Below are 25,207 nucleotides of genomic sequence, written 5' to 3'. Positions count from 1 at the left end.
CAAGCTACCATTCTATATTTCTTTTTCCTTTTCAGCCAAATTCCTGGAAAAAAAACTATGTATACTCACTGCCTCCTCTTCCTTTCTTCTCACTTACTCCTCTACCCTTGGCACTTAAGCTTCAGACTTCATCACTCACCTGAATCTGCCCTTTCCAAAGTTCTCAGTGGTGTGTGATTTGTCAAATCTGATAGTCTTTTCTCAGTCCTAATACTTCTCTACTGCATTTGATTCTGTTGACCTCCCTCATTTCCTGGAAACTCTCCTTTCTGGTTTTTTGTCACACTAATCCCTACTGGTTTTCTCCTACTTGTCTTGCAACCTCTTCTCACTTTCCTTTATGGGTTCATCACTCATATCATGATCCCTAACTATGGGTGATCCCCAAGGTTCTGTCTTGGGCTCTCTTCTTCCTTTGGATTTTGCACCCTGAACCCCTAGGGACATTGATAATCTATGTGAACTCATTCTTCACGGCTCCCCTATGCCCTATCCTCTCAGTTGGAGACCTTGCCTCATATATGACTGAAAATAGTTTGTCATTCTGTGAGAGATCCCTTTTATCCCCTTCTCTCCTCCTCTTTACTCCTCCTCTGTATCACTCAGATACCATTATCTTTTCTTTCATCCATGTCTCACATGAAGATGGGATCCTTCTCCTTGACAGTTAGCCACACTATATGCACAAAGGAACTTATTCCATCCTGTCTGTCCCCCTCTATCATCCCTATTCTCTCACTAATCTGCAATTTCTCTACTACCTACAAACATGCACCTATCTCCCTTGTTATAAAAAAAACAAAACTCTCATTTAATTGTTCCATCCTTTCTATCATCTCATATATCTCCTCCCTTTTATGGCTAATTTTTTTTGAAAAAGCCATAAATGCCTCTACTTTCCTCTCCTTTCACTGACTTTTTAATTTTCTCCAGTCTGGCTTCCAACCTCATCTTCAACTCCTCCCTCTCTCTCACCCCCAATATCTAATAAATGGTCAAATTCTATCTTTTCTACTTTGGTAAGATATCTCACATTCTCCCCTTTTTCTTCTCTGACACTGCCATTACCTGTTACAAGCCGTCAGCACTTCATGCTTGGATTGTTGCAATGACTTTCTGGGTGGTCTATTTACCTCACCTCTCCCCATTCCAGTCCATCCTTCACTCAGCTTGCAATTTTACTAAAGTGTTGTTTTGACCATATCACCTCCTTATTCTATAAGCTCCAATAGCTCCCCTCCAGGATCAAATGTAAAATTCTCTGCTTGTCACTCAAATCCTTCATTATCTGACTCCCTCCTATTTTTCTAGTCTTCTTATACCTTATTTATCCCCACTTACTCTGCAAACCAGTGACCCTGGTTTCCTCAATGTTCTTTACACAAGACAGTCCATCTCCAGACTGGTTATTTTCATTAGTTGTGTCCTCCATGCCTGGAAATCTCCCTCTTCAAATCTGCCTAGTGACTCCCCTGGCTTCCTTTCAGTTTGTTACACAACTTCAACCAGGCTCTTGCTGCTGCTAAGCAATCCTTCCATACCTGCTTTATGAACTTACTATCCCACTGCTGCAGTAGCTCTTCCAAACCTTTGCATTCCCCTTCAGCCTCCCATGATTTTTCTTTCTCCTATCCTTTCAGTTGAGAACCTTGCCCCATACTTCACAGGAAAAAATGAGATCATTTGCTGTGCACTTCCTCTTCTCTCCTCTTCCTCATCTATCATGCCTTCTGCATTATCTTTGCAACCTCTGTCTCACATGAAGAGGTAGTTTTGCTCCTTACCAAGGTTAACACTGCTACCTGCTCAAGTGATCCCATTCGATCCTATCTCCTCTAACAGATTTTCTTCTCTGTCATACTCACCCTTTCACTTATTTTCAATTTCTCCCTGTCTACTAGTTCATTCTTAATGCCTACAAATATGCCCATGTCTACCTCATCTTGAGAAAACCCCCTTTTAATCCTTCTATCCCTGCTGATTATCATCCTAAATCTCTTCTGCCCTTTATAGGTAAACTCTAAAAGGCTGTTTACAATGGATGCCTCTGTTTTCTATCCTCTCACTCTTCCTAATCTCTTAATATCATCTCTCCCATTTGATTGTGAGCTCCTTGAGGGCAGTTCAAATGGAAGAGATTCAGTTTGCTGGCATGGTGCTGGTAGACCGCCCAGGTTTCACAGACAAACAACAATGAGGTCAGCACAATGGCTCTGCAGACCTTCAGTTTGGTAGTCAGTTTAACACCTCTTCTCTCCCATACTTTCCTGCGGAGTCTCCCAAGACTGTTTTATGGAGAACTCACATAGGGCACGTGATCACATGGTAGTCAGAAGAGGTGATACAAGGGCACTCTCAAGAACTTTGAAATTGATTGCGTGACATGGGAGACACTGGCTCAGGACCACTCAGCATGGTGTACCCACATGAGAAAGGGTGCTGTGCTCTGTGAGCAAACCAGAGTTGAAACAGCTCAAAGGAAACACAGGATGCTCAAATTTAGAGAATCCACCTCAAATGTTCACATGGACCATGTGTACCCAACCTGTGGTGGAGCATTCTAAGCTTGTGTTGGTCTGATCAGCCACAGTTGGACACATTGAAACTTGACTGTAGCATAGTGATGTCATTTTGGTGCTCTTTGAGAACAAAGGACAATAACCAACTTTGAGGGCAGCAACTATCTTTTGTCTCTTTTTTTAAATCTCCAGTCCTTAGCACAGTGCCTGGCACATAGCAGGTGCTTAACAATGTTTACTGATTGATCTCCATCTCTTGCCCTCTGAAAAACATCAAAATTGATTCTATTATGTATCACTGACATTTTGTATAACTGCCTTAGTCATGTTTCTTTGAATTGAGTTCAGAAGTTTACAGGTTCGGAAGTTCAGTCTTCCTCTTTGAGTTAAGTTTAAAAGTTCATTTTCCATGATTTAACCATTTTAGAGAGTAATTTGGAACCATGCCCAAAGGGATATAAAACTATGCATACCTTTTGACCCAGCAATACTATTATTAGGTCTATATCTCAAACAGATCAAAGAAAAAGGAAAAAGACCTATAATGTACAAAAATATTTATAGCAGCTCTTTTTGTGGTGACAAAGAACTGGGATGCCTATCAACTGAAGAATGGCTGAACAAGCTGTGTTATATGATGTGATGGAATACTATCATGCCTTAAGAAATGATGAGAAGGATGGTTTCAGAAAAACCTGGAAAGATTTATATGAACTGATGCAAAATGAAGTGAGCAGAGTCAGGATATTACTGTATACAGTAACAGCAATATTGTAAGATGATCAACTGTGAATGACTTACCTATTCTCAACAATACAATGATACAAAACAATTCCAAAGGACTTATGATTAAAAATACTATTCACCACTAGAGGAAGAGCTGAGGAGACTAAAGAGAGATTGAAGCATACTTTTTTTTTTTACTTTCTTTTTTTTGGTCTGTGTTCCCTTTTGCAACATGGCTAATGGGGAAATAGATTTTGAATGACTGCATATGTATAATCTATATCAAAGAGCCTGCCTTCTCAAGAATGGGGGAGGAGTGGTGGAAGATAAAGGAGATTTAGAACTTAAAAATTGTAAAAAATGAATATTAATAATTGTTTTACATATAATTGAATAAAAATAAAACACTCTTTAAAAAATTCAGTTTACTTTAAATTTAATTATTTTAATGGAAAGAAATCTGTTATCTCCATACCACTAGCTATCCTTGTACAATTAGAGGAAGTCCATTATCTATATACCATTAGTTAAATTTACAGGTGGACTAGATGAACCAGAATTCATAGTGGCAAGATGGGAGAAGGGGTTATTGCTAGACCTGCGTTTCCAATTTCTAGCCAATCATATTGTTCCCTATGTCTATAATACTTCTGACTTTGTAACCAGTTATATTGTCCTTCTCATCTATAATGTTGCCTTCTATTTTTTGGATGCTCCTCCTTTTCTCTATAAAAATGATGTCAGAATGATTTCAGAAAAACCTGGAAAGGTTCACACAAACTGATGCAAAGTGAAGTGAATGGAACTAGAACATTGTACAAAGTAACAACAATATTATACAATGAAGAACTGTGAATGACTCAGCAATACAACGATCCAAGACAATCCTAAGGGACTAATGATGAAGCATACTATTTGCCTCCAGAGAAAGAACTGATATAGTTTGAATACAGACTGATGCATGCTATTTTTCACTTTCATTCTTTTTCTTTTAGTCTTCTTGCACATAATGACTAATATAGAAATATTTTACATGATTACGCATGTATAACCTATATCTGATTGCTTACTTCTCAGGGACAGGGAAGGGCAAGGAGAGAGAGAGGGATAGAACTTGGAACTCAAAAGTTTAAAAAAAGTTAAAAAATTGTTTTAACATGTAATTGGGGAAAAAATACAAAATATATTTTTAAAATGATCTGTCAACTCTCATTTGGAGTCTTAGCTTGCTGAAGAGGCTGAGACCCTGTTTACTGGCAAATTTGTACTTTGTTAATAAACTGATTGTGCCTGGAGCTTGTGTCTCAGTTTACCTTAATTTTAACCATGACAGCTGGCAACCACAGCAGGACCAAGGAAGAGGTTGAGTCCCTGGGACAGCTTTTCAGGGGAACTTCTAGGATGCTCTAGCGGAAATTTTCACTAAGGGGCCTCTCCATAGAAGACTATACCAAAGGCTGGACTCTCACCTCAGTCCCAATTCTTCTGAGCCAAGATAAAGCCTCCACCCTTGTGTCCAGTGTGACCATTTGGTGATTATTGGGAACAAACAGAGGAAATCTCCCTCAAAGACTAAGCCCTTGGAGAATGTTTTCCTCCAAGGAGAGTTCCTGGTTCAAGTTGGAAGAGATATTGAGCCTGGAAACAGGGACACTTCCCATTGGAAAAGCCTGGAAACAGAGATGCTTCCAGGTTGCAAAGGGGGTAACTAATAATAAAAAGAAGAAGAGTCTGAAACTTGGCCTGAAAAGAGACTTCTACCTGTGCATACTCATTTTGAGGTGTTCTTGTGTCAGTCTTGTCATATTATCTGTGTTTTGTAAGTCAAATTAGCTTTTTCCTGGGGCCTGGTCAGCTGAAAGAGAAAGAATTTTTCTTTCATCAGAAAGAAAGTAGGAAGACAGATAAGAGACAGAGAAAAGAGAATCTTTGTTCCCAGTCTGCAGAAATTAATGGCATTACAAACTAATTAGAGACTAAATTTATGACTGAAATGAAATTTCTCTACCATGAATTTCCAAAATGTGGTTTGAACGTTTTTATAAAAGCTGAAAGATTTTTAGTAAGTTTTGGACTAACACTGTAGAATTTGTTTTAAGGAAAAACAAGAATAAAGAAAAGTTTACATGGAAACAGCACTTGGACTTTTTGTTACTCTTTCTCTGGAGAGTGGCAGAGTTATTGTATGAGTGCAAGGGAGGAAAATTATTTCACTGATTAGAGGGAAAAAAAGAAGAAAAAAGCAACTGAAGCTAGCTTGAAAATATCATCTGTGAAGTTCCAAAACAAAAAAAAAGTGGGGTTTGCAGTTTGCTGTTTAAATTTATCTGGTTTTTAAGAACTGCCTATTATTAACTATTTTATAAAAGCTTGTTTAAATCAGGGAGCAACTAAAGAATAAGTTAAATTTAATATGGAAAAATGTTTTGATATTACTACTGCATTTTCTTTGGAAAATGACATAATAAAACTAATTGTTTAGGTAAACCAGAAGCAAAGCCACCAAAAGAAATTGAATAAGATTGTGTGTTTACAAGTCCTCAAGAACCCCAAAGACAACAGTATTTCAATTAACCAAGGTTTTGTACGAAATTTTTGTGTGCCAAATTACGAAACAGAAATTCAGAGCGGGGGTAAAGATTAGTTCTATAGACAAACTAGGAAGTGATTGGGAAATAAAGATGAAAGGAACTGGGCAAATAGAAAGAACGGAGGGAAATGTTGGACTAGAATATGAAAGAAACAAGATAAGTGCAATTTTAAAAGGATATAAAAAAGATAAAACGTAAATAAGTACAGGTAAAAGGAACTGGGTAGAAAGTTAAAGAAAGTTGTAGTTTGTTTGCACTGACTGTGAATGAAGAATTTGAAGATAAAGGGCTTAGAGTTTTGGAAAGAAAAGTTTGAGGGATGTTTTGATCTCGTTGAGGTAAGGTTATGGGAAATATTAGATGATTAGTTCTTATGATATGGAAACTATAGTAATAAAATTGCAGCATGAAATTCCTGGGCTCCAAAGCAGGGGGTGCGAATGCAAAGCCATCACATAGAGCCTCTCCCAGTTTCCTGCCCAAGGTTAGAACTGCAAAGCTTTGGGGACAGGTGAGAAAGTGGGTGCTAGATTGAGAACACAAAAGGAATTGGTTTGGGGAGGTGGGCTGGGTTATTTAAAAATAAATAAAGAGAAAGTTATGGGGAAATGGGAGGGTAAAAAAGTTTTTTAATTAAATGAAGTAGTAAATTTTGAGAAAACAACAGGATCAGGCTGTTTTCTCCAAGAACTAGAATATATAAATGGCTTTATATAACATATATACATATCATATATATATATATATGTATATATATATATGTGCGTGTATATATATATATATGCATATAATTGGCTTTCAAATATTTCTAATGGAATAATAAATTTAAAGACTGAATCAAGGATTCTACATATAAATTGCATTAAATATTGTAAAGAAATTTTACATCATCTTTTTCCTATCTGAAGTATCTGATAATTTAAAGAGACAGAAAGGCCCATTTTACAAGGCAGGCCCTCACAGATTCATTTTAAGGTTTCTCATTCAGCCCATTGTTGACACTGACTATATCTGGTGCAGGGTTTAGGTAAAGACGGAAACAGAAAGTGGTTTGTAGTAACTAAAATTCTTTGAAGTTTAAGATTTATTACAGGTTCCTAGTTTGCTGTTCTTCTTACAGTTCTGTTACCATTTAAGCTGGCTTTTACTGGTTATTGTAATGAACTAGTTGTAATATCAAATTTAGAAAGCCACACTAAATTGTATTGAGTAATCTCTGCATGTAACTTGGAACCAGAGAAGCAGATCTTCGAGGAACCCTCTTCAGAGCTGCCCTGAGAACAAGACCTATTCTAGAACGTCCAAGAGATGTTTCCAGGGACCAGACAACTACATGGGACATCTAGAATCCAAGATGAAAGGTGCTGATTAAATGGACATTAGCAGTGGGTTACTAGTATACAAGGAGACTTGATGTTAGTTAATATCAATGATCATTACTGTATTACTTTGACTTTTTGTTTTTGTTTCATGGTGTTTGTGGAATTTCTTGGTTACCTTGATGACAAGCAAATCCTCCCTCTCAAATTAGTTCTTGGTGAGTCTTCCAAGGAGTTTGAATATCTTGCTTGAAATTGAGAAGAAGCCTCAAGACACAAGTGAGTTTATCTCCTCCCTCCAGATTGAGGTAGGTTGTGTAGCTCGAATAGCTTTGCAAAACCACATGGTTTTAGATATTCTTACTGCAATTCAAGGAAAGCCTTGTGCTATGACTAATTAATATTGTAGTCCTTAAATTAACCATTCAGAAGAAATTGTGACAAGCCTACATAAGACCCAACAAGTTATAGTAGAGACACAACTACCCACCCCAAGTGACTCTTGGTGGAACCCTTATTCTCGGTTCACTTGGTTATAGGTACATGATAAAGGTAAAGGCTAGCTACTCTTGGCAAATGGGTCTAATTGCCCTCTGCTTAGACTTTGTATTAGTTGCTTTGTTAAAACCTGTTCCAAACTTGTGCCAGAAAGGCTTATATTAGCATCACTGCTGATACTGACCATATTAAAAATCTTAATCGGATTATAGATAAGTGATCCATGGGAGACATTCTGCATTCAATCATATTGTTCCCCAGCCTCTGACGGTTCTGACTTTGTAACCAATCACACTGTATTCCTCATGTATGACACTGATATTTTTTTGGACACTCCTTTTGTCTATAAAATGATCTGTCAGCCCTCATGCTCAGAACTTGTGTCTCATTTTCAATCATAACATCACCCTGGCTTCCATCAAGATTCAGCTAAAATTCTATTTCCTACAAGAAACGTTTCCTAATTTCCCTTAATGATAGTGCCTTCACTGGTGATTATCACAAGTTTATCCTGTACGTATCTTGTTGGTACATAATTTTGTATACTGTCTCCCTCATTAGACTGTGAAGTCCTTAAAATCAGGAACCTTTTTGTTTGTTTTTGCCTTTCTTTGTAACCCCAGTGCTCAGCACAGTGCCTGCTCCATAATAGGTACTTAATGACTGACTGATATACTCTTTCTTGGTCACCACATTGGTTTCCATAGGCTTAACTATCTCTATACAGATCACTCCCAGTGCTGGTCTCTTCCCCGAGATTCAGTACTGAATCATCAACTGACTGTTCTGTTTCGGACATTTCAAACCGAATGTTCAAAGGCATGTCAAACTCAAAATGTACCATGTTGAACTCATTAACTTTTCCCTAAAATCTTTATCTTCTAATCTTATCCATTTTTGTCAAGAGCCCTACTGTCCATTTAGTCTCAGAGCTCATAACTTCAGCATTGTTCTTTAATTCTCATATATCCAATTTGTTTCCAGACCTCGCTGTTCCTACTTCCATAACATCTGTCTTTGACCAAGTCTTCCCTATTCATACAGGTACTATCTTAGTTCAAGCCCTAATCACTTCTTGCTTTGATTATTGTAATAGCCTCTTAATGAGTCTCTGTACCACAAGTTTGTCACAATCCTATACTGTACACTGCTTCCCAAACAATTTTCTTTAAGCACAGATCTGACCATGTGATTCTCTTAATCAATCAACCTCAGTGACTTCCTAGTTCCTCTAGAATAAAATATAAACTACTCCATTCAGTCTTTAATGTCCTTTACAACTTGGACCCAAATTATCTTTTTAGTTTCAATAGACATTACTCCCTCGCCTCCATCTGTAATCCAGATAAAGTGGTCTCTGTATTCCTCAGACACTTCTCTGCCTTTGCCCTGGAAGTCCTATATTCCTGGAATGCCCTCCTTTCTCACATCACAGAGTCCCTATCTTCAAGACTCAGATCAAGAACTATCTTCTTCATGATGCCTTTCCTGTTCCCAACTACTACTGCTGTCTCTCCCAAACTGCTTTGTATAATTTTTATTTGCTACATATGCATATATATATTTGTGTGTATGTATATTACATGTGTGTGTATGTAAATATATATATATACTTATCTCCCTTTAGAATATAAACTCCTTGAGGGTAGGGCTTATTTTATTCTTTATATTTGTAGCCCCAATGCCAAGCACAAAACCTGGTACATAGTAGGTGCTTAATGTTTGTGGAGTGGTTGGTCCTGTCATTTGTTTTATCTACTGAAGATATTATGTTATTATTTTGTTGTATTTATCTCCATTTTTGAAACTATAAAACAATTAGTTTAGTATTTGATGTTTCCCTGAAAAATATAAGTACCATGAAGAATAATATTACAAATAGACAATCTTCCTGTCCATGAAGAATGATGGCTTTTAAACAGATGTTTAGTCTATGTAGGAGTTCTGATTCACAATTATTCTTTCCTTCCTGGAAGGGCTTTTTCTTTTTAGATTAAGTTTTGATGACTGACTTTTTAAAATTATAGTCATTTCTGGAAATGTTCTTTCACTATTACAGAACTGAACTTTTTCTTGTAATAAAGAAAAACATTTAAGCAAAGATACCCTATACAATGATCTCCTGTGAAAATACATACAACATGTGAAAATGTATTTAATAGGAATATATGTGTAGAACCTATATAAGATTGCATGTCATCTTGGGGAGGGAGTGGAAAGTGGGGGAAAAAAATCTAAGGGAGGGGAAGTGATCGTAGAACACTGAAAACAAATAAAATAATTTTTAAAAATAAACATAAAAAAAGAAAATACATACAACATTATGCCCTAATAGTCCTGAACCTTTATCTGCAGAAAGGAGGGAGGCATATTCTATTATCTGTTCTAGATAATTATGTTTTGCGTTTTTGGTTGTTGATTTTTTTTTTTAGTTACTCAGTTTAGCTTCCTTTCAGTGAAATATTTTCTTTTATGTGATGATTTTTCTGGCTGGCTCTACTTGAGTTCATGCAGATTTGAAGTGATTATTTTCAAAATAGAAAGTGATTTGTATTTTATTCATTCAATAAATGTTTGAGTGTCCATTATAAGCAAGGCACTGCAGATTACATGAAGAATTAGATGTGGTCCCTGCAATTACATAGTCTGAAAAATGTCCAAGTTTTAGAACACATTTTATTAGATATTATAGCTATTTTGTAACCCTTGAAGGGTCACATCTAGATCATAGCCTCCCTAACACTTAGCAGCTGGTCTTCACAAGTAGCTTTGATCAAAAATTTAATCAGATGATACAGATGGCTCCGTTAGCACAGCCTTTGAGAACTCAGGGTCACTTTCACACTAAAACAAGTAGGCTACTAGGTGATTAGGAAAAAAAATTAGATGACTTGGTGTGGTTTATTTGTTTGGAATGCTTTTAGTTAACTAAAGATCCCTTTCTCTTCCCTGAACCCAGACTAGTAATTCTGAGATCAAGACTAACAAGGTTACTCTAGGACTAAAGGATTGGTATAAAGATGCCCCCAAAGATGGTGACTGATCTTGAGCAAGTCAGACCATCTGAACTTTGGTTTCTTCTTTTGTAAAATAAGGGGATTAAATTAGTTGCCAAGGTCCCATCTGACTCTAAAATTTTGGGCCTTGATGACTTATTCAAGATCATGTATTCACAAATTTGTCATCATTTAGCAAGTGATGATTTGTTAAGTGATGACCCAGTGAATCTAGAACAAAAAATAAACATGCCCCTACACTGTTGTGAAGATGCATTGTAATGTATGGCCAAATGTGGGGTGCAGCATTGCAACACTGATGATCACAGAATTGGAGATCTAGAACTGGAAGGGAACTTGGAGGCCATGTAGTTTAATTCCTTCATTTAACAGATAAGGATATCAAAGGGCAAGAGAAGTGAGGCGACTTGTTCACGATCACATCGGTTATATAGGCACATCTCTCTATTCTCTGCTGCTGGCAAGGCTCAACTGGTAGATGCCTTAGTTTGGGAGTTTTGAGCTAGTCAGGCTAAAGCCAATAGGGTGTCCATACTCAACATGACCTCAACATGGTAGGTCACTAGGGGATCACTGGGGGTGCCTAAGAGGGGTGAACTGACCCAGGTCAAAGGTTCCCTGCTGATAAGCAGAGGGGTTGGGGCCTGTGAGTGGCTAGTACACATCCAGCCTGGGGGAGATATTGAACCCTGTAAGCAAACAAAAAGATCATACAGGGTGTGAGAGAAATAGGATTAGAAATCAGATGCTGTGACCTCAACTTAAGTGCTCCTTCTATGCACCATATTGCATGGTTTCCCTTGCACTGAGTCATCATAATAGAAAAATAACCTCATCTTGCAAGTTGAATCTGAAAAGTTGGTCAGGCTACATCATGAGTCAATTAAGATTTCAGAACTAGAACCAAAGAGACTGATCCTACAGATACACACACCTTTTAAAAAAATTCATTTTACTTTCTTAAATGTAAAATTTAACACTTTAAAAAATAATGAGTTCCAAATTCTCTCATGTGTCCACCACCTATTGAGAAGGCAAGCAATATATCGATTATACATGTGCAGTCATGCAAAACATATTTCCATATTAACCATGTCATGAAAGAAAACACATACACAAAATAAGAAAAATAAAGTTTAAAAATTATGCTTCAAACTATGCTTAGAGTTCATCAGTTCTCTGTCTCTGGAGGTGGATAACATTTTTAAATCATCACAAGTCTTTTGGAATTTACACATCCTCTAAAATTTTTTTGGATAGATTGTTTTTTACATCATCTTCATTTCCTGATATATTCCTTCTCCCAGATTTCTACAGAGAGCTATTCCTTATAACAAAGAATACAAAAGAAAAAAAACCAAACCTAGTTTACCAAAACTAATCAATATACCTGGCATTATTAGTGTTCCACACCTGGAATTATCTGAGTTCTATAAAGAAGGGAGGTCATTACATGCATTTCCACATCTCTTCTTTGTGACCAAGCCTGACCTTTATAATTTCCCAGCATTCAGTTTCAGGTTTTCTTGTTCTTTTTTCTATTCACATTGTCATAATTGTTGGAAAACCTCTCTTTCTATAGCTTCTTTGCTACTCCACAGTTGCCACTGATGCAAATCAAAACTGCCTCTAGGTTTTAGTAGACAGTTTTCATAAGTTGCTGTAGCTAAAAAGATGCATTATTTGGTATTCAGACTTGTGGTGATGAAACTTTCTGAATTTGGGCTGGTCCTGAGATGGTAGACAGTTAGTTACTGGGTCTAAGCTTAGAGCCTTTCCAGCTGTGACTTACCACAGCACCAGAGGCTAGGTCACTTCTGTGCCACAATGAGGCATGTGGAGAATTATATCTAGTCATTTTAAAAATTATTTCACAGTTTTCCCCCTAACATTATTGTAAATACCTTAACAAAATTTCTTTCTTTTAAATAATACCAGTTTCCAAATTTGGAATGAGAAATGTGTCCTAGACACCAATTTCCTTTATTAAATAGTAATATATGTGATTTTATAATCTCTCTCACATACACACACACACAGATGCGTGTGATTATCCCCTTAAGAACATCATCCACAAATATACTAAGCCCTTAAAACATACAAGGAATGCTGACAGTCACTGGGATTACAAAGCGATCCCTATCATTTAAAAGAGAACATCTTGCTGAGGATATAAGATATGTACATGAAAAGATAAATGGAAAAATATTATAAAACAAAAGAGCTTTGCCTTTATAGGCTTAAGTGCCAAATGAGTGGTACCTACAATAAGGGCTACAGAGTCTAGAGGAGTATATGATCTTACAGAATAGTAAGGTAAGGCTTCATGAAGGAGGTGGGACAGGTTAAGTGCCTTGAAACGTAGTATTTAGAAAAAGGCAAAGGATAAATGTGATCACAAAGAAAATTAAGAGTCAAAAGCAGGAAAACCAGTCTATAATGTATTAGAAAGAACAACGGATTGATACCTAGGTTCAAAATAGTCAAGCCCCTTTATTTCTTGATCTGATCATGTGTTTCTTCTGTAAAATGAAGATAATAATATTTGCATTTCATATCACATGGTTGTGAGCAAAGCGCTCTTAAAAACTGTAGAGTACATTGAAATATAAGCAGCTGCTATTTCACTTCAGGGATTTGCATATGGGAGTAGCAGGAGTTAAGACTTAAAGAAGTAAAAGCAGACGCTATCTGCATCCTGAGAAAGAACGGATAAACAGAGGTACATAATGATTTTACACATACACACACACATACACGTATCTAATTGTAGCCATCTCAAGGGGGGAGGGAAAGAAAAAAGAGCTATATGATAACTTTATTATATATTTGAAAGGAGTAGCAAGTTATACATAATGGATTTACAGTTTCATGTGCAACCACCTTTTTAAAAATTGTACTGTTATGGAAATGCTTATTTTATTTCACAAATTAAAAAAAAACAAATTTTTAAAAAACTAATCATTAGGATTGCTATGTGTACAATACAAGGCGATAGTTTTGGAATATTAATTTTCCCATCACTAGTGAAATGCATTAAAAACTATAATGAAAACAGGAAGACTACAATAATAATTCATATATAAGGTGATAAAAGTCTAGACCAGGATAGTCACAATAGGAAGGGCAAGGAGAAGACAGGTGCCATTCACATGGTATGAATGAGACTTGGCAAATATGATCTCCAAACCTTGACATGTACTTCTCTAAAACTATGTGCATTATGAAACACAAAGTAGAACACAGAGGGAAGAAAAATTCTTACTAGTCATTGCCCCAGTCAGACTCCTTCAATCTCCAGTCCCCAGGGGCATCTGCTGCAGCCATGAAGTAATGGTGTGTTGGTGTGTCTCTGTGTGTATGCTTGTATGTGTGATTTTTCCAGTGGTACCTGCAAAGCAGCTGCTGAGGTTGCCTGGGTAACAGATTATAACCCCCAAGGGGGAACATTGGGAACTTGCACAATGGAGGAGGGGGTTGGTAGGGGGGAATGCTGTAGGATAAGGGCAAGTTTTGTGTTGGAGACAACTCCCGCATTGCCTATCATGGAGAGAGTGGGATGTGATCCATCTTTCCACTCATCAAATGACTGATCTCAAACCCACTGGGGTCAGGTCATTAGCACACACTTTGGAGACTACTAATGTAGAGTATGGATTACTGTGAAGTGACACAGTTTATACCTTTAAAAATGACACAAAAAAGGATTATCTTCTTTGACATTATTCCAGCCACACATTCAATGGTTGGTAAACTGACAAAAGAAAAAAAGGAAAATCCAGAGAAGCTGGTTTTTAGGGGAAGATTTTTGTTTTACATGTGTTTTACATGAATTTGAGGTGCTAAGCACATGAAGCTCAAATGAGAGGCTAAGGATGAAGATGCCTATTTCAGAAGTCATCCACGTAGAAGTGATGATCAAAACTATGAGAGGTGCTCTGCTTGGTTTGGACTCCATAGAAGTTTATTTTGGGTAGGATAGAGTGAGTCTCATGAGATGAGAGGGCATGGAACAGAATCAGTTGCCGCACATATGACACATCTTATTACATTGGCTTCCCCCACCCCACTCCTCACCAAATCCACCCCTCTTCAAAATTCCTTTATTTCTATCATGGTCCACCTAGGATAAGTCTGAAATCTCATCATCGTGATGAGTGATTCGACTTTAGATCCTCAACACCTTCTCAATTCCCTCAATCTTCTCTTCTCTCCTCTCAGATTGGAAGGCTAAAGGATAGAACATTAAATTCCCTCCAAAGCATTCCTTTATAGAAGACTGGGATCTGAACTTTATAGTTAACACTCCACTTTCATTAACAGCTCTCCTTGGTTTGGACTCCAGGACACATCATGCTCCTATGCCAAGTACCCCCTTCCCTTTTCCAGCTTCCTTTTCTATGTTGTCTTTCCCCATTAGATGGTAATCTCCTCAGAGCTTAGCATAGTATCTGGCAAATAGAAGGTACTTAAAATGCTTATTGAATTGAATCGAGAATATGAGATTTCACAGGTTTATAGGAAAAGGATACAGGGTCTCAGTATTATAAATTCCTTTTGAGGGTTCTGAATTTCTTGTTAATTAAGGGTTAATCAGAGAATCCTTTGTCATCTTTTGTTTTTGAAAAATTATTTTATTACTACAGTTTCTTGAACTAGTAAGAATATTATGAATATAACTGAATTCTTTTTGGTTGATAACCATTGTAAATATGAATTATCATTGTGGAAATCTACAGACTGTCCACTTCACATCCATCAGATTACAAAAATGACAAAAAAAGAAAAATGACAATGGCTGGAACATACACAAACAGGAGACATGCAAATACACTGTTAGAACTGAGAATCAGGACAGCCATTCTGAAAAGGAATTTGGAACTCAACTTTATACTCTCTGACCCAACAGTGTAAGCTATTAGGGCTATATTCCAAAGAGCTATGAGTAAAAGGGAAAGGATACATATGTGAAAAAATATTAATAGCAGCACTATTTGCTGTACCTAAGAAATGGAAACCAACAAAGTGCCCATTAACTGGGGAATGGAACAAATTATAGTGTGCATATATGTATATATATATATATATATATACACACACATATATATACATATATACACACTATATATAGTATATATAGTAATATGACTGAATACTGTTGGGTCATAAGAAATGAGAAAAAGGACAAATTCACAGAAAAGTGGGACAAATTGTATGAACTGATACAGAATGAACTAAGCAGAAATCAGGAGAACAATTTACATGACTACACATTGTAAAGAAAAACAACTTTGAAGGACTTAAGAATTTTGAGCAATGCAACAACTAATCACAACTCAAGATGGAATACACTTCTCACCTCTTGAACAAGTGATGGACTATAGGTATAGAATACAATACACCTTTTTAGATATGGCCAATGCAAAGATTTATATTGCTTAACAATACTTAGTTATTATAAGGAAGAAACTTCTTATTTTAGGAGTGAAGAAAGAAGGGGAGTGGTGGCATAGTGATAATGATGCAAAGAAGAAAAAGGAAGATAAGAAAGTCAACAGAGCATTTAAAAATATGCAGACACAAGTTGAAGACAGTTCAAAAGGAAACAGATAGAACAGCTTTGGAATTAACAGGCTGAATTTATTTGCAATGTTATATGCAATGATTTTTTCTGTTCTTTGTATTAAGAAATTCTTATACTTGTTGGTATTTGTCAAATTTAGCATATCAAAACAAAATTTTAAAATGTTTAAATTATGTCTGTAGCCACAGGTGATTGGTCTGGATATGGTGATTCAAGAACATACTCTAAAATACTAAGTGCCAAGACTTTACTTGTTTTGTTGTCATGTCTTTTTTTCCCTAAAACTAAAACATAGTAATAAAAAATTCCAGCTACTTGAGGAATCTGATTCAGAGGACCATTGGATTTTGGAGCTGGAATGAACTCTAGAGACCATTTATTCCAATTCCTTGATTTTGAAAATAGGATTTTACTGCATGTTTTTCTTGTAGTATCCAAAAGATGTTGGTCAAATACTGTGCAAATAATACAATTACTACAATTTTCACTGACACCTATTTATTTTGGATTATGTCAAGATGTTTATGCTTTGGGCATTTTAGAAATCAGATCACTTACCTTAGAATAATTTGCTCACAAAATCATGGAGAGAAGGCATTCATAGCATAACACTACCTTTGTACTGCAACTATGAACTGATATTCCATTTTTATTACAATTGTCATCATATTCATCTTGTTAAATTATAAGCCTCATGAGGGCAAAGGTCATTTATTTTTTACTTTTATATTTTCCCTGTAACTATAACTATGCTCTCCGTACGTAGGTAAGCTCTTCAAGGTCCACTGAATCTAATCACATAAGGCTGATTTTTTTTTTCCCAGGGGAATTCTACCTGAATTCATTTCCAATTGGCTTCACTGTGGAAATTTACTAATTCCAAAGCACAGCTGCAAAGAAATGCAGATATGAATTTATATATTAATGATTTCAAAAATCTTGACGTGATTTCATCAGCATAGGGAACTCTGGGAACAAACACCTTCTATAGGCAAACAACATGATATTGATTATACATGGGAAATTATGGAAAACATATTTCCATATTAGCCATGTTGCCAAAGAGAACACAGAAAAAAGCCAAGAAAAATAAATAGTATAAAAAAAGTATGTTTCATTCTGTATTCAGAGTTCGATCGTTCTCTCTTTGGAGGTTAATAATATTTTTCATTTTAGATTCTCTGGAATTGTCTTGATCGAAGTAGCTAAGTATTTTATAGTTCATCATGCTTACAACATTGCTATTACTGTGTATAATGTTCTCCTGGTTCTGCTCACTTCGCTTCAAACTAGCTTTTCAAAATAAATATTTTCCAACAACTATCTGCATTTTCTTCCATCCTGCACTATTTGAATCTTTCATAATTGCTCAGTAACAAAATCTAAGAAAACTAGCTAAAATAAAATGTTAGTAACACTACAAAATTTTCAAAAATTTAAATGACTAAAGGACTGTATCTGCAAATGCTAAAATGACTACTTATAATCAATCTTACTTATAAATAAAATAAGTACATAGCATTCTCTCTTGGGGAAAAAAAACCTATTCAACTGAAACTGCTCCATCTAAAGTTACCAGTGGTTTCTTAATTGACAAATCAGATGGCCTTTTCTTAACTGTCACCCTTCTGGATCTGTCTGTTACAAGTGACAATGCTGAGTATTTCCTACTCATACATACTTTTTCTTTTTTTGTGACACTACTCTCTTGGTTTTCCTCTTATCTGACTATTACTTTTCATTCTTTGCTGGATCATCATTCCCTCTGCCCTTAACTCTGGATATATTCCAAGACTAGTTCATTTCTCAATGTATAATCTCCGAGAACTTATCATCTCCCATTGGTTCAACTGTTATGGCACACAGATGATTTCTAGATACAGACTTGCACCATCAATAGGTTTTTTGCATATTTTTTCAAATGGCTTCTCAAATTCAATATATTCAAAATAGATGTCATTATCTCCTCCCTGCACCAAACCCACTCTTTCAGACTTCTCTATTTCTGCTGAATGTACCACCATACTTTCAGTCACAAGTATTTGCAACCTCTGAGTCATCTCTCCCTCCTCACTTTTCCTTGCCCCACATATCCAATGAGTGGCCAAGTCTTGTCAACCCTATCTCTACATCTTCCATTCATCTCCATCTTTCCACTCTTCAACCAGCCTAGTTCAGAGCCTCATCACCTCTCACTTAAGACTACTCCATTTTAAATTGGTCCCCTTGCTCCTTCACACAAGTACTAATGTGACATTACTGAAGTAAAGCATGACTATGGTACTTTCTTGCTTGATAAACTCCAGTGGCTTCCTACTGTCCCTAGGATAAAAAATAAATTGCTCTGTCTGGTGTTTAAAACACTTCACGACCTGCCTCCAATCTACCTTTCCAGCCTTATTATACATTAATATGTATATGAAGGGGAGCTCTGTATGCTCTATAATCCAGCCAAATTGGCTTTGCTTTGAGCTCTTTTGCCCAAATATAGCATTCCATCTTCTGACTGTACTTTTGCATAGGCTGTTCCACACTTGCATTCCTGAAATGCACTCCCTGTTTACCTCTTCCTCTTCGAATAGATCAGCTCAAATACCACCATAAGAGGCCTTTCCTAGTTCCCATGGTCACTGGTGGTTTTTCTTCACAATTGCCTGGTATTTATTTTCTACGTGTTATATGTATACCTCATCTCCCTTTTGAGAATGTAAGCTCCTAAAGAATAAGGACTGTTTTATGTCTTTGTATCCCCAGTATCTACCTCAGTCCCGGCAGAGTAGGCATTTAATAAATGCTTACTGATTGATTAGAGATGCTTGGCAGCTTATAGGCTTAGTTACCTGGGGTACTGAAAAGTTGAGTCTAAGTTACCAAGCATTTATTTAAAACCTACTACATGCCAAGTACTGTGGGAAGTGCTAGAAATTTGAATAAAGGCAAAAGACAGTCCCTGCTCTTAAGGAGCTCACAATCCAATGGGGGAGATATCATGGAAACATGTAGTAACTTGTCTAGGGTCACAAAGTCAACCTATATCAAAGCTGAACCCAGATCTTTAGGACTCCAAGGCCTGCTTTCTATTCACCCTTTGGTGTCTCTATAATAGAAATCACTTTTTACATTTTATTGACATTAGTGGTTATAGTTACATACATTCCTCTACAAATAAAAGTATCTCTCCTTACTAATGCTGAAGAACTATTAGACAACCCAAAGGTTTATTTAGAGGTTTATTTAATGCAAATGAATACTTATTAACCCAGGATAAAAATAAAGCCTTCAGGAATTGAGCATCCAGTTAATTTTTTTTTTATCTTACTCTAATGTGTTAATAAGTTAAATCAATTTTCAGGTAGAAGGCAAAACTGTCAACTGAATGATTCTCAACCAAATCCTTCAAAGGCAGTTCAACCAATGAAATTGGGAGGCAAGCTGAGTATGTTTCCCCTTAGATTCTTTGCTCTTGCTAGGTGACCTATCCGCATCCTTTTACGGCTATACATTTCTCTGATAAAATTTATGCCAGTTCTCAGTAGTAATATGTTACCCTACTTAGGACTACCAAGAGTGTCAACCTTTAGGTGACCTTCAACTTTAATTTTTCAGAATGATATTTCATGCCTCACAGCCAAAATAATATTTATGTTAAAAAGACTGGCTTTTGTTTTGGAGAGTAGTTTGGGGTGATTTAAAGAAAGCACTGAGTAATTTTCCAAATGCCAGCTCGTTCCCTTTAAGTAACTGAAGACAGACACCTATCACGGCCAATAAATTGCCTCCAGTCTACACATTCTTAATTGGTCCACACAATTCTTGACACAATTTTTGTGGTTCCCTTCCCATTTTACTTGGCCATTTCAAGATAAGAGTCACCTTTTCAATGTCTTTTCCTCAAATATAGTTTCCAAACACTTATGATGGTTCACAAACACCATATTCCAAGTATTTGACCAAGAGATGACAAGACAGTCATTTTCCTCTTTTCCAGAGATTCTTACCGTGGAACCCAAACCCATTTTTTCTTTAAAAAAATTGTTTTGATAAGTATATTTCAATACAACTGATTTCCTTTATTATCTTATGTATTTTATTATATGTACTAAAAAAAATTCTGAGGGGTCCATGGGTGTCATCAGGCTGCCCAAGGGGACTTCCCACAAAAACCCCCTGTTCTAGAGGAAGGCTTGAGAAAAGTAGATGGTGCTATGGTTAGAGCCCTGGATCTGGAGTCAGGAAAACCTCAGTGCAAACACTTGAAAGCTGTGTGACCTTAAGCAGGTCACAGTCTCTGTCTGTTTCAGTTTCCCCATCTGTAAAACCGGGATAAGGATGGCATCCACCTCCCAGGGTTGTGAGGACACAGTGAGGTAGTATATGTAAATCACTTGGCAAACCTTAAAGATCGCCATAAATGCCAGCTGTAATGATCAAACACTTCTGCTAATGACATTTAGAGGTTCAATGGCAATCAGCAAGCAACAAGCATTTATTAGGCGCCTTCTGTATGCCAAGCGTACAGAAAAGCAAGAAATAAAGAAGGTAAACAAGATCTGGGCTTCCGTCCCTCTCTGACCCCTACCATGGTGTGAGCCTGGCCAGGCCCTGTACACTGACAGTGCCACCCACAGGTGACTATTTAGTACGTGACAGAACCGGTGCAGACACGCACACAGGTAAGGGAGTGTCCTCACCAGGAATTCTTTACAGCCATAAAATCAGAGCAATGCCGGTCCAAAGGGGGGAAGGGTTTTAAGGGCTTGGCCCAAGACGTCTCTGAGGTGTCTCCCCGTAGAGAGCGTCTCACCTGACCCAGACTGACCAGGACCGGGTCGTCAAGGTCACCCAGGTGCTACCTAGTCCGGGAGCTGCATCCCGGGGCTCTCGACTCCAAATCCAGGGCGCTGGCCTCTCCAGACGGGGGCCGCCAAGGAGCCCACAAGGGCTCCCGCTCCCCTCCTGGACAGCCGAGGGCTCCGGCGGCCTTCCTCTCTCCTGGCCCCTCACGGCTTCCGTCCTCGCCGGCACGGGACCCCGCCTCCCTTCTCCCCCACCCCCCACCGGCCTGGCTCGCGCTGGGGCGACAGCGGCGGTTCCCACACCCTGGGACGGCCTACGACCGAGGACTCGGCCCCCCTGGGCCCCTCACCTAAGCCGGCGGCGGTCGCAACGGCTCTCGGGGACCCAGACGCGGGGACCGGAGTCCGCGAATGAGCCTCGGACTGCAAGTGGATATCTAGCTGGGCCCGGGAGGTGGTCGCGCCTGCGCAAACACGCTATAAACAAGCCCTCCCTCCTTCCCGTCGCCGCCGCACTCGGTTGGGAGAGACCGGAGTGGAAGGGTGAGAAGGAAGGCGGGGTGAAAGAGGAGGGGGAAGAAGGGGGGGGTGGCCTCTGGGAAAGCTAGGGACGGCGCCTGCGCAGTGGGTGTGATCCGGGCACTTGGGGCAGGATGAACGCTGCTTTCCAAGATGGCGACGGAGGGAGGAGGGAAGGAGATGAACGAGATTAAGACCCAGTTCACCACCCGAGAAGGTCTTTACAAGCTGCTACCGCATTCGGAATACAGTCGGCCCAACCGGGTGCCCTTCAACTCGCAGGGGTCCAACCCCGTGCGCGTCTCCTTCGTCAACCTTAACGACCAGTCTGGCAACGGCGACCGCCTCTGCTTCAATGTGGGCCGGGAGCTCTACTTCTATATCTACAAGGGGGTCCGCAAGGTACCGACCCGGGCGGCGCCAGGGCCCACCGGGGGTGGGGAAAGGGGCAGCGACATCGGCACGGGCGGCAGGGAAGGGGACGGGACCCGGTGACGTGACCCGACCCGGGGAGGAGGCGGCGGCCGCTTCACTTCAGAGTGGGCCGGTAACTCCACTTGAGAGTTCTCACCTCAGCGCTTGCACTGGGGGGAGGGAGGAGATAGAGGGGGGCGTGTAGCGTGGGGGGAGGGTCTGGGGGGCTGACTCGGGGACCAGTCCAGGGAGGCCACCCCCCCACCCCCCACCCCAGGTGTCTGCCTCTCGTCACCCCACCCTCCTCCGCCTTGAGTCTGTCAGGTTGGGTGACAAGCATGGAGCCGGGCCTGAGGGGCGAGGGGGCGGGGGTGGCGACTGCCCCAGCCCGACTGCGAGCTGGGGGGCTCCCCCGTGAGAGGACGGGGACGAGGGGTGGTAATGAGGTGGGACCGGCGCTGGGGAGCTGCAGGCTTGTGCCCGTAGTCCGAAAGGAGCCGCCTGGGCGCGGGTGGGGGATCGCGGGGGGCCGATCCACCTGCTGCCGCACTTCCTAGGAGTCCGTCGGTGGCCCGGCTGTTCACACTTTGTGTCTCCGAGCGCTCAGGGCAGGGCAGCTGTCGCTGTCTCCAGCCATAGAACGCTTGGGAGTGAATCTTTTCCTAGGAAAGATCATGAAAGATTGTCTCTTGTCTGTTTCTAGTATGTGGATAGGCTAAGTTTTAAAGTGAGGGACTGAGGCATCTTACTTTTCCATTATTTTAACGGGTGATATGGGTTCAGCATGAGAGCATTCGAACTAATCTTGTCAGAGAAGACACCTAAATCAGGAAGGTCTAAAAAGCGGCTTCATGTGGTCTCCTTTTCATGACAAGCAACAGTAATTCTTTCGACCGTGCAATCGTCTTCAAGCATGTTCTCCCTTTAAAAAAAAATTTGTTAGAGCCTTCATCTGTGTTATCATATACTTGTTAAGCTTTTGAAATAGAACTTTGAATTTACTATTAGCAGAGAGAAAATAATGGACTCTGTAATCTGTGCAAGATTATGAACAGACAAATATGATTTGCAGAAATGCTAATTTTTATTAGTACCTTAAAATACGCACATAATGAATAAGAAAGAATACAGACTTTCTGCAAATAAATACATTATGTACAAGTACAGTATTTTCATTTCAGTATTGCAGGGTCATGTGGTGGGTATGCTGAGTGTGTTTCTAAAGCAGTTATCTGAAATGTTTTTGCTAGTGTTTCCGATTATGGTCAGAATGTGATGGAAAATATTGAAAAGAAGCCACTTAATTTTTCTTTTCCTTTTAAAGTTGGAAAGTAAGAAAACATAACCTTGGTCCCGTTCCTAGCTTTGTCACTGACTTGTTGGGTGACCTTTGCCAAGTTGGTTCACCTAGAACTCCTCTACTTTAAAAAAAGATTGATTGCTGTGAATATGTTGTAAATAATGAATTAATAAGTGTACACTATTGTGAAGTCTTCAGAGACAATAAATGGAAAACAGTTACAAATATAAAGAATAATGGTCAAACAGGAAACTGCCATCTTGATTTTGATCCTAGAACTTTAAGGGTCAGTTTTCTGGTGCAGTTAGTTTCAAAGTTTTCATTGCTAAAATGTATTTTTTAGACACCGAACACCAAAAAAACAACCTCCAAACCAACCTTAACTTTCACCTAAACTGATAACCAGTTGAACCATCTTGTTACTCTGTTACCTTTTTTACTCTGCAAGTTTTCTTGTTGAAGCTTTCTCATAGGAAACTTGATCTGGGCAGTCTTGGTTTACATCATAAAACAGAGCCCATGCTCAAGAATTATCTTTGCAAAGGAAGTTTTTATTAAGGTAGATAATAACCTTTCTTACAAAATGGTAATACTAAAGTAAAGAGAGATTTGCAAAACTGCTCTGAAAAGTTCTTCTAAATGACTTTAAAAAATAGGAGTTGCGTAGGGTAGTTGGAGGGATTATATACATGTAGAGCTTTATCAGTGGAAGGAAAGAGGGGAGGTGAGAGGGAAAAAGTGAACCTTATTCCCATCACATTTGGCTTAAGGAGAGAATAACACACATACTCAATTTGCTATGAAACTATCTTACACTACAGGAAAGTAGGGTAGAAGGGAGGGTAAATGGGAGGAGAGAGGAATTAGAAGTAAATACTTTTGAGGAGGGATAGGGTCAGAAGAGGAGAATAGAATAAATGGGGGGCAGGAGAGGTTGGAGGGAAATATAATTAGTTTTGCCTAACATAACTTTTATGGAAGTCTTTTGCATAACTGCACATGTATAACATATTGAATTGCTTGCCTTTTCAGTGGGGATAGGTGGGGAGGGAGGAAGGGAGGGAAGTTGGAACTGAAAGTTTTAAGAATGAATGTTGAGAATTGTTTTTGCAGCAACTGAGAAATAAGAAATACAGGTAATGGGGTATAGATATCTATCTTGCCCTATAAGAAAAGAGAGAAGATGGGGAAAAGGGAAAGGAGGGGTGTGATAAAAGGGAGGGCAGATTGGAGGAAGGGGTAATCAGAATGCATGGTGGGTGGGGGAGGGGAGAGATGGGGAGAAAGTTTGGAACTCAAAATCTTGTGGAAATGAATGTTGAAAACTAAAAATAAATAAATTATAATGAAAAAAATAGGAGTTGCATTTACAGAAAACAGAAACAGGTGGTGGCACAGTAAATAGAGTCAGGAAGATCTGAGTTCAAATAAGGCCTCAGACTCTTACTAGCTGTGTGATCTTGGAGAAGTCACTTAACTTCAGCTAGATTTGCCTCAGTTTCCTGAACTGTAAAAATGGGGTTGATGATACCACCTACCTTTCAGAGTTGTGAGAATCTAATGAGATTTTTTAAAAATAAAGAAAGAACTTAGCTCCATGCCTGACACAGTCAGCTCTATGTAAATGCTTATTCCCTTCCCCAAATCCCTCCCTTGTCTACATAATCCTATTTATACCTTGATGCTAATTTGCAATATTTCCTTTTAATATTTAGCTTTCTTTGGATACCTATAATGTGGGACATGTCATCTCTCTTTTATCCATCATAAAATACTTAGATTTCTGTTTTTATCATCTGAATTTGCAGCTTATTTCATGTTTCTAATTATTATTCACATTTAAGTAGTCTTTTTTTTTTTTTGGCAAAGTTTGCAAGGTGCTTTCCTTAGAACAGCCCTGTGAGTTATGAAGTATAAATATCTC

General features: G+C 38.7%; 1 protein-coding gene and 1 long non-coding RNA gene across 21 annotated transcripts in view; one reads left to right on the top strand and one right to left on the bottom strand.

Annotated features, from left to right (window-relative positions):
* Nucleotides 1–21,494, bottom strand: part of LOC140518235 (uncharacterized) — a 64,162-nt gene extending 42,668 nt beyond the window's left edge. For 3 of the 5 annotated variants that reach the window (XR_011971871.1, XR_011971872.1, XR_011971875.1), the window contains exon 1: nucleotides 21,401–21,494. This is a non-coding gene — a long non-coding RNA (uncharacterized lncRNA). The remainder of the gene's footprint in view (nucleotides 1–21,400) is intronic. The other 2 variants (XR_011971873.1, XR_011971874.1) reach the window with 1 other exon arrangement.
* A 9-nt stretch (nucleotides 21,495–21,503) lies between these two features.
* Nucleotides 21,504–25,207, top strand: part of WDR20 (WD repeat domain 20) — a 94,209-nt gene continuing 90,505 nt past the window's right edge. For 10 of the 16 annotated variants that reach the window (XM_072630179.1, XM_072630186.1, XM_072630185.1 and 7 more), the window contains exon 1: nucleotides 21,646–21,971. In XM_072630179.1, the coding sequence (XP_072486280.1) occupies nucleotides 21,723–21,971 (249 nt within the window). In that variant the 5' untranslated portion in view covers nucleotides 21,646–21,722. Of the gene's footprint in view, nucleotides 21,594–21,645; nucleotides 21,972–25,207 lie in introns of those variants that run through there. The other 6 variants (XM_072630189.1, XM_072630192.1, XM_072630188.1 and 3 more) reach the window with 5 other exon arrangements.

Source organism: Notamacropus eugenii, chromosome 1 (assembly GCF_028372415.1).
Source record: "Notamacropus eugenii isolate mMacEug1 chromosome 1, mMacEug1.pri_v2, whole genome shotgun sequence".
Classification (NCBI taxonomy): Eukaryota; Metazoa; Chordata; class Mammalia; order Diprotodontia; family Macropodidae; genus Notamacropus; species Notamacropus eugenii.
Note: the sequence above shows the minus strand (reverse complement) of the source record. Positions and strands in the feature narration are given on the sequence as shown.